The 10,619-nt window shown below is 44.3% G+C and overlaps 1 protein-coding gene across 1 annotated transcript in view; it reads left to right on the top strand.

Moving 5' to 3' along the window:
• Positions 1-6,480, top strand: part of LOC147684538 (vomeronasal type-2 receptor 1-like) — a 40,836-nt gene extending 34,356 nt beyond the window's left edge. Inside the window, exon 6 of the mRNA XM_086939698.1 lies at positions 6,318-6,480. Coding sequence (XP_086795824.1) covers positions 6,318-6,480 — 163 coding nt within the window. The remainder of the gene's footprint in view (positions 1-6,317) is intronic.
• The last annotated feature ends 4,139 nt before the right edge of the window (positions 6,481-10,619 follow it).

The following is a 10,619-nucleotide window of genomic DNA, read 5'->3' on the forward strand; positions in this document are numbered from 1 at the left end:
GACCGTCAATGCTTCAATGTCCAGTTTTCGTGAGCAAGTTCTTACTTGCTTTTTCGTAACTGATTTGATGGTTGTATATTTTATTATGTTGGGGTCCCAGTTTTCTATTGCTAAATTCTGGTGCTCTTCGGCTAGTGAGGCTGGCTGACCACGGGTTACCTCACTTCGTGAATATTTTATGTATTACTTGCTTCATCGAGTTCTCTGGTACTATGGCCGTTAGATAATAATATTTTGCCATGCTTGCCAGTTCTTCCAAGGATTGCCGGGTGAGATTGAATTCTAAGCGGATTAAAGTGTTTCTTGTGCATGATGGAAGGCAAAATAGCTTTTTGTAGGCTGCGCAGATCTTGTAGATCTTGTCCCAATTTGCCTGGGAACGCCTGTATGGCGTAATTAAGGGAGGGTAATAATTTTGCTTTCAGAACTCGTTGGATGGCCATGGTGGTTGGGCTTTCCAAGGTGGCGTTGAGTTTGCAGATGGCGTAAGTTACCATTTTGGCTTTCTGCTGGAGGTTTAATTGGTGGACCTGTGGCCGACCAGTTTCGCTGAGTCATACTCCAAGATAGTTATATGCTTGTGTGCTAGATAATGTAAGTGGTCCCAGTCTCCATTTTATTAGCTTCTTTTATGGATAGCAGCCAAAAATCAGTTTTTTAGATTTTGCTGGATTTGCAACCAGTTTGTTTTTGGCGTTGTAATCTGCTAGTGCTGTTAAACCTTTCTGAAGACCAACTTTGATGTGGTCCAAAAGGACCAGGTCATCTGCGTACTGAATCAATTGGAGTCTGGTTCCACCGATCCAAGGCGTCACCAGGTTAGCTCCCTGCAGCAATTTAGTTCAAAGAGGGGTGTCAGACAATTTAGTTCAAAGAGGGGTGTCAGGCAATTTAGTTCAAAGAGGGGTGTCAGACAAGGATGCATTCTGGCACCACTTCTTCTTACTATTTATATTAATGCCCTAGAGGAGTCTCTGGGAGTTTCTACTTTGGATATTCTGCGTATAGGGGGTTCGGGTATCCCGGTCCTCCTGTACGCGGATGACGCAGTATTATTGGCATGTACAGGCCTGGGTCTCCAGAGGCTTCTGGATCATTTCGGCGCCTTCATGGATTCATTGGATCTAAGAGTGAATATTAAAAAATCACACGTAATGGTGGCCGGAGCAAGAAGCAAGAATACAAAGATAAAAACCTTCACATGCAACGGCGCGGAACTTTTGAAGGTTCCGGTTTTCACCTATGCTGGGGTCCTTTTTGATGAGAAGGGACATTGGGGCCCACAACAGAAGCTAAAGAGCAATGTTGTAGCAAGATCAACATCAGCCCTCCTGAGTTTCTCTAAGAGGTCGGGACAAGACCCATGGAGGCAATGCTAAAGATCTACAAATCTAAATGCGTAGCGATTTCCTCCTATGGGGCATCCTTATGGGGGTATACGTCTTTGAATAAAATACAAGCCGTAGAAAATAGGTTTTTAAGATCCGTTCTGACACTTCCCCAGTCGACCCCGACCTACTCCTTACATACAGAATTAGGACTGGGCTATATCTCAGATCACCTTAAACTGGCACCATTGATTTGTTGGGTGAAAACCTGGTTAAATGAGGAAATCACCCTAAATCACTTGATTTTAAAAGATTGTGTAGCCCTTGATAAGGCAAATAGGAATCCCTTGCTGATGTACGTTAGAGCGGTGTGCATCAAACTAGGACAACCGGAATTATACACATCACCTGAGTGCCTAAATACAAGAGGATATAGGTTGGATTAAGTACAATTTCTTGAATATGCTAGAGTTGGATAGGGAGAAGCAGGAGTTCGGGAAACCGTGTGTTAGAAATAATTATGTTTCATTAACTTCCCCCTCTATTGAAGCATACTTAAAAATTGTAACTAAGCCATTCCATCGCTTCCTGCTGGTCAGATTTCGATTTAACCTAATTCATTTTACTCTGGGTAATTTTTTGAAGTGGGGAAAACCTGAAAATTCTGCGCCTTGCTCTTGTGATAACTTTTCTACACAAGACACTCTACATCTCGTTATGTTTTGTGAGCAGTATTCAGAAATCCTGAAAAAAAATGTAACCCTGATATCACGTGCGGCTGGATTTGTACAAGTGAGACCTGCCCTGCTTTATTTGCAAATGCTTAGTAGCACGCGTGTCATTTATAGCGTTGCAAGTTTCCTGGTGGCTGCAACCCGGATTCATAATAAGAAGATTGTTTGTATATAACATTCTAGTTGGACCCATATCTGGAAAATGGTTTTATCATATCTTTTCATCGTAACCAATGATGAATTTCTGTATTGTAAATAGCGTACTTACTGATTGTAATTATCAAATGCATGTTTATCTTAAAATATTTAAAATGTTTTTATGTAGTATGTTTTTATGCTGTCTTTTATGATTTTAACTAATCGAAATAAAGAGTTTTTGACTGACTGACTGAGCTCCCTGCAGTGCCTTGCCCAAGTCCGCTGTGTATAAGTTGAAAAGAAGCAGGGCAAGGATGCAGCCCTGCTTTAGCCCATGGTCTTTGCCAATTGTTTCCGTGGCTGATTCACATGAAAGTTTAACTCTTACCCATGTCTGAGTGTACAGTGATCTGATGGCTTGTAGAAGTTTCGGGCAGATGTTCCAACCCGCCAATTTGCTCCATAGGATATTCTGGTCAACAACATCAAATGCAGCTGTGTAATCGATGAAGCAGGCAAAAAGAGGCTGGACGCCCTGAGCCATTGATTGTTGTATAATGTATGATAGGGCTATGATGTTGTCTATAGTTGAGCCTCCCGGGCGAAATCCTGTTTGGTAGAAGGGAAGCAAGTTCTCCTTAGTGACCCAATGTGCTAATTCCATGAGGAGAGAATTTTCATATGCCTTGCCTTCCACATCCAATAAGGCAATCATTCGATAGTTCTTAGGATCTGTGCTTACCCCTTTTTTGTAGATTGGGTGTAACAGGGAACCCCTCCAGGAGTCTGGGACATCCATCAGGAGTCTGCACTCCGCATACAGCTGACCCAGGTTCTCGGTCCAAAAGTCAATATCCTCTCTGAAGAGAGAGCCCGGTAGGCCGTTTGGTCCAGGTGCCCTATTGGGGCATATTTTTTTCAAGATTGCTCTTAAAACCTTTCTTTCAGCAGATGTGACGTTAACAAGGAGGGCGGTTGATTCGGTTGATTTGTCAGTTAGATGTTCGTCTGGAGGTGTTCTTTTGCTTGGATTTATCTCTGAGTTGTTAGAATGGAGAGTTTTTACGTAACTACCCAAGTGCTTGCATCAAGTGGATTCTCTCTATTGCAGGACCCATGGCTGAGCTTGTTTATATATCGCCAAAATTCTTGGGGGTTGCTAGGGGCAAGCAGTTCAAAGATTTTCAACCATTTTCGCTCGGTTGCTTCACGTTTCACCTGCCAAACAAGTTATGCAAGGGCCTTGGCCACCTCCTTTAAGTAATATTTTGCGGTTATCGATCTAGTTGCCCAATCGGCTCTGCGTTTGGAGTTAAGAACTTTTGAGGATTTCTTTATTGCTGGCTGGAATCCCAGTTTGTATGTGGAGTTATCATATGCTCTTTGATTGTTGTTCCCTCTGAGTTTGTGGGCTAAATCATATGCAAGAACGCCCCATTTTCCAATTCTTCCCTGATCGTTACGGCTGATCTGCCAATCTTTCCAGGACAATTTGCATACAGCAAACGTATGGGTCCGAAGCGGTCCACATTTCATTCTTTTGAGGAGTCGGTTGTTCGTCTCCAATTGTAGTTCCTATATGATGGAGGGTATGTCTTAATTTCGCACTCAAGGACAGCTCTAATATGAGAGCGGCTTGGTCGCTATCAATCCGAGGTTGAACTGGGTAACTTAACATGTGATTTTGTAAGCATTCGCTTAGTAAAATGTAGTCGATTGATGTCTGGTTATTAAAGGTGGGAGGTATCAGTACTCTTGGGTTATTTTTTATGGTAATATAGTGTGTTGTTGCCAATTTGTAGGCTCGCATTCGGGCATTAAATCTTCTAGTACTTCCATTGTGATGGTTTTCGTCAGTTGTGTGCCCTATGTCGTGCAAATTGAAGTCGCCCAATATAATTGAGTCCATACCTGCATATCGTACCAGTAGGGCCTCGATCTCTTTTAATAAGTCTGTCAGTTTGTCTTTTGAGTTCGGCCCATGGCGATTATAATAGATGTTGATGAGGAGAATTGAACTCGGGCCTTAGTCGTTATGAGGCCTTTAAAAATTCTGGCCAGAAACATGTCTGAAGGGTTCTGTATTGTTGCGAAGTTTACTTTTAATGCGTTTTTAATATATGTTGAGATGCCACCTGACGGTCTCCCAAAGATGTTAACCTTTTTTGCGGGTTTGAAGTATTCTGCATAGCTCCATAATGGTGTAGAGGAGGTGGCCCATGTTTCCTGTACACAAATTATGTCTGCTCCTACCATGAGTGCTACTGCACTTGGGCTTTGCAGGGCTTTATGTATCCCAGCGACATTCCAAGACACTTTGTTGATTATAGGATTGTTCGTGGGATTGATATAAGGGAGCTCGGCCAATGTTGGGAATTGCTTGTGCTAAGTGGTTGCCCAACTCTTGGTCGGTGCTAATGATGCATGAAACAGACTCTTTACACCTGCTATTGCCCAGGATATTCTTTGCTGTTGGCAGAGGATTATTTGACAAATTGCCAATGTTGATAATAGGGAGTGGAATTTAAAGCATGGGCCAGCCAAGACCAATCTTTGCTGCCCTGCACCATGATTGAGCAGGATTGATTGCCTCCTTCTGTGTGTTTGGAAATTTGGATTAAGTTGCTGCTCAGCTGTATTGCGTGTGTGCCTCCTAATGAACCATGTAGGATAGATCCGGTGGCGGGGGGGATTGAATGAGTGGTATACATAGTTTTCCCACCCTTCAGATCTTCCTCTCCCTGTTGACTATTTTTGTCTTTAAAAATTTCCGGATATTTCGTTGGTAGTGGGGGTTTGATTTTTATTCCCCAATTATCCAGTTGTATTTTATATCCCTTCAGAGCCTTCGCCATATTGGAATTGGTGAAGGTTATCTCGGTCGTTTCGTTTTGTTCGCTGGGCCCTGGACCAAAAAGGCCACCCTATGAATACCTGTTGATTTTATGTTTTCCAGGCCAGAAATGCTTTTGCAGAGTTTCAGGAGGTTCCCTCTATTGAGGATGTCCCAGCTCCCTTGCGAGATGTATTCTGGATATAGCCATACTTTTAGATTTTCAAGATCAGGGTCTAGCGACTGAGCGGTATTAAGTGTGATAGAAGGCGCGATAGAGGTTACAAAAGGTTAATTTAAGTTCTGGGTGAGGGTATCCCCTGGGACCCATCCCTCCTCGATCCTATTTGTATTTGTGGTGTGAGTGTACGCATCAAACCTAGGGGCGATGGTGTGGTCCCCCTGAAGCCGGCCATCATTGTTACTTGCTTGAGTGGTAGTTTGTTCCCTTTGAGCGTTAGATGTGAGTTCCGATTGATGGCCCTTATGAGCATTTATGTCTATCATGTCAATTTTGTGCCTGTTATCATTCTCAAAATCGTGGACCTGTTTGCCCTGTACACGCTTCGAGATGCCACGTAGCACGGGAGATCTTTCAGTTGAAGCTTTAGGCAAGTTTTCACTTGTAGCGCATGGTAGGCTCTTGGGAACCATTGCTGTGGTAGATATTTCATGTATTTGTGTTTGTATTTCTCTCTTTTGATCTATAAAGGTTGGACCCCGACCATTCAGATCCTCACTGCTGGTAGCTTTGTTATCCTTGTTCGCTGGTGCAAACCAGTGCTCAATTTTCTCTTTTGCATAGCTTCTGTCTTTTTTTATTTTATTTAGCTTTTTCATTTTTTTTTTACTTTTCCTTGATAAGGATTGACGAACTGAGAGAGGTGGATTTAAATCATCCTATTTACCAGGGCTATTATTAATTGTTTGATGAGGTTGTGAAGATGCGTATAAATTTAGATTTTGGATCTGAAGGTTAGGGGTGGATGGGCATTTTGTTTCATTGTTGCTGTTGCTGGCAGTTTCTTGGGTTCTCTCTAGGCTGTTCTGGGTGATCTTTGAGCATTGGTTTGAGTACAAAGTAGACTGTGGATTACTTATTGTTGGTTTGTTTATTGGATCTCCAACTAACCTTGAGGTTGGAGACGTAGTATTTGTCCCATTGTGTGGGATCTTTGCACTTGTTCTCTGCAATGATTTTTGGGGAGAGAAGCGTGTTGTGTTGCTTTTCCTTCTATTTACCTCGTACTTGAGATCCGTGACTAATGTGTTCATTATTTCCAGAAGTTTTTCCAAAGACTGCAGTATCGGGGAGCACCCGCAATCTAAAGATTTCATTGTTACCTCTGTGTCCGCCTGCACTCTGCGTATCAAGGAGTTTAAGTGTTCCAGTTATGAATCCACTCGGGAGATGGAGCTTGCAACTTACTGCAAAATATTGATTTGAATATCTCATTTGTCCGCATGCATTAGTGCAGCGTTTTCCATTGATATCAAGGCCTCGTTGATTACTGCAAGATGGTTTTCTATTCTTTGTGGGACCAAGCTAGATTCCCAGAAAGACAAATGTGCCCTTGAATTTGTTATGCTTTCCTCCAACCCTGAAACAAAGTGTTTGTTTTGTTGGGGTGTTATGTCATCGTCTTTGTCCCCCAATTTGATGGATGGCCACGGAGCTGTCAGTGGCCCCGATTGAGGTACCAAGGGTGTGGAATCGATCTTGAGGTTCGCGTCGTTTTCTGTTAGAATATAGGATTCTTTATTTGTTTCACTTCCTCCTAAGGCAGTAGTAAGTTTTTGTTCTGGAGAGTCGTCGGGAAAGTTTTTGAGCACCAGTGTGTTAGTTCCTAAGTCATTAGCTTTGGTCTGATTATGATCATTTAGAAGTTCTTCGGTTTGTTTGCTCTTGCCCTTAACGATCAGAACTTTTGGTGAAAGAGGAACAACTGGTGGAGGGTTGTGGTTTGAAATACCATTTTTGATAGTGCCTGCTGGTTTGTTGGCATTAAAGCGGTAAGGATCCAGCCTGAAGGCAACAGGAGATGTGTCGATTGAATTTCCATAAACAGAGAGGTTGCTTTGTTTTGATTGTTGATGAAAATATTTCCTAATGCCGTTGGTGCCTTTAGGACTGTTGCTGTTGCGACTAATATTTGTATTTGTGTTTTTAGTGCAAACACTGCTGTCCGTGTTGTTGTGGTAACAAGGGCTTGCTGGTGTGCCAGTGTCCCCGTTTGTCCTTATGTTTGTCTTTATGGCTTCCATCCTGAGGACTGACCCAGAAGCTGGAGGGGAGTTTGTCCTTTCTTCTCCCACTTGTTTCCCATCGTTTATAATCCTATCCTGTAGGGTCATGTCATGTCTTGTATTGTCTTTGCCCACAGGATATAGCATCCTAGCCTTTTGGCGTTGTGCTGACTCATGAGGACAGTGGTTGGGGTGGGATTGTAGAAGGTCTGCATTCCTTGTCCGCATGGTTGCTCTACACGGTAGACGGTTAGCTGTCGCCTAATCTTTGATACGGCGTCTGTACTTTGGTGATGTAATTACAGTATATGCCGTTCTTGTTCAAGGTCTTGTCCACCGTAGGTAGGCGTAAACAGGCGGTTGGTTCCTTTAAGACAATTGTCCGGTGGTAGCTGCAGGGGTGGCTCCTTCAAAAAGGTATTCCAGTAGCCCTAAAATATTTTTGTCTGAACCGGGCTCCGACCTAGCAGTAGTAGAAAGGCTGATGCAGAAAGTTTAGTGTATTAATTGGTTAGTTAGTGGGCTTGATTGGGTTGAGGAAAGGCTGTTGTTAGTGACCCTTGTTACAGTTCTCCTCGCTGCCCCCAGCCCATTGATCACTACTCTCCCTCCGCCTACATTCACGTTTCCCTGCAGTCAAGGGGGGGGGGTAGCGCTGTCAGGGAGAACTACTACTGCTACTGAGCTTCTGTGCTTCTGCGTGGAGGGCGGTGATGTCAAAAAGGGTCGGAGATGGTTGCTGTGGTGTGTATGGTGTGGCGAGATAGGGGAGGCAGTAGGGAGGCAGTGCGACAGGCTGACTCGCCTTGCTTTACTGCACTCGCCTGTAGAAGCCCCCACGCGGTAGAGATGCCACTTGTCCCCCTCGCACAAACAGCGTTCGAATGCCGCACTCCCTGCCGGGCTTCTCCGTATTTTCAGGCTCCAGACACCATAACGCCAAGCACCCGCTACTGCACCTCCCACACTGATGCCGCTGTTGCCGGTTTGGTAAAGACGGCTACTAAAAGTACGGGGAGTGCAGGGGAGGCCCCCGGCGCTCAACCCAAATGCTCGCCGCCTGCTGCTGCTGCGGTAAAAACGGCTGCCACAAGTACGGGGAACGCAGGTAAGACCCCCTGCGCTCGACCCAAATGCTCGATGCTTGCCGCAGCCGCTTCCTGCCGCCGCCTTCTCTTCCCTTGCGTCTACGGCTACGGCACAGCTTTTCGGTTTTTCGGTTTTCGGGTTTTCGGCTTCACGCCGCTCCGCTCCGCTCCTCTGACTCTGCTCTGCTTCAGTCTCTTGTCGTCGCTCCTCTTCCTCCTCAATGTCCTAGTCCAATACTACAAGTCAGAGCAGCAGACAGCCGACACGTGCTTTGTTACTTGTCTCTAAGGGGAGTAGGAATATTTGATATGGACAGGCCATCTAAAAGGCTTCAATATGTGGTTTAGAACAGTTTGTGTCAGTATAGCAGAGCTTGTTAGATTAATCTTAAAATGAACTGTGGATAGCTTTTTGGGAGCATATTATTTCTCCATTCAAGGTGCAGAGAGAAGTTGTGTGTGTTGATCCATTCTTATTAATTAACCAGATAAATAGCTTCTCAGTTTTATCCCAATCTGAGCGAGCTCAAACGTGCATGCTGTGTAATATAGACATTGCAAAGATTCCATCAATGCTACCTCTTTCTCACATAGGTCATTAAGGGAGTCATGCAATTCTGGTTTCTTTACTAGGTGTTGCTCAGTTTCAACATATGTTTTCTCAGTCTGTGTAAGATTCTCTCCAACACCTTCCGACCTCCAACCACGGAATAAGTGCAAATTCCCTGAATCAAAACTTAAAAGGATTCCCATTCAAAAGACTGTGTAAGTCTAAGGCACCAATTATGATGTCGCTATGAATGCCTCCGAATCGGATTTGTATTTTCCAGATCCGATTTGTATCCATTTTTCCGACCGACTCGTACACAGGTTCGAACGACCAAGTACGATGTGAAGATCGCATGCGCATCGTCCACATCGTTTCCCAACCCAATCCTGTCCGTACGACTTGTTCGTAGCTGAATCGTGCAACGCAATGGAGCCAGAATCCGACCGAGCAAGTACGATGCATGATTCGGGCAGCCGCATCATCTTGGCCCCAGCGAAATGAAATGGCTATCAGAATTGTTCTTCCAGGGGCCATAGCAAACCCCCCTTCACCCTGGGCCCTCTAAATCTGTCAGGGGGGGGGGGGGGGGGGCACAAGGGTCCCACCGATTCAAGCATGCACAATGTGGTGGGCTCTGAGTGTATGTTATGGGAGCCTGTGTACAAGTCCAGTATAGGCTCCCATACAGTTCAATGGGAGTCTGAGCGAATCGAGACCGTAAGCATACGGATGCATCGTACTCGCTTGTTCAGACTAGAGGAGCGCGATTCACTCGTAAAGCCCTCTGGATCAGAGTCGTACGGAGGGCTTTCCTAGCACGAATTTAATCGGGCCCTAAGTGTTTATGAATGTTGTGTTTTAGAGTAGCCCAAAAAACTGACTCTTAAGGAGCTGCGAGTTTAAAGTGCATATGGGTATAGGTGCAAGTAATCTACCCTTACTTCAAGCGTGACCACAGGGGGCTATGTTTAGATAGCTCCCTGCTCAGATAGCCGGGAGAGACCATCACTGGCCAAAGCAAACAATTATATCCAAGCATACATAAAATTCATGCACAGCTGAATAGAAGAAGAAAAGTTTGGTATGGGGGTTGTGATAATGCTTTATGTCTTCTAGGACCCTTGTTGTAGCCAGAGTGATATTATGTATTTTTGGACAGTTGTTGTGAAGAATAGCACAGGGCACAATCCATCCAGGTCAACATCAAAACACTGTGAAATCTCCGCCCAACAACTATGGAATCTATGCCTATTACAACAAGCTGTACAACAGTTGTTTCAGAAAAGTACATTTGGGTGCTATCTAGCTGACCTTTGATCAAATACATCGGCCCTCCTTATTAAGTATTTCCGGGTGAATAATTAACGGAGTGCTGGCTTTAAGCCATACTAGTGATTCTTTGAAGTAAGCCCAATAATCAGTGGTAAATATTTGGCCTCTGCATTTCTTATGGAGGCAAACTCCTTACTCACACTTTATATGAGTTTCTTGGTGCATGCCGGTCTGAAGGCCAGTACGCTTGAGAAAGAAGTGAACCTTGAAGGGCATGGCTAGACTATGCATCCCACTGATGGTTAATGTTACAATGGAATATTGTAAAGAGTGAGTCATTGTATTGGTGTTGGGACATGCATGAAAAAGGTGAGAGAGCTCTTAAGGTGACTCCTGATTCCCAGCATTGATGAAGGTGAGTACTAGGAG

Source organism: Lissotriton vulgaris, chromosome 10 (genome assembly GCF_964263255.1).
Source record: "Lissotriton vulgaris chromosome 10, aLisVul1.2, whole genome shotgun sequence".
Taxonomy (NCBI): domain Eukaryota; kingdom Metazoa; phylum Chordata; class Amphibia; order Caudata; family Salamandridae; genus Lissotriton; species Lissotriton vulgaris.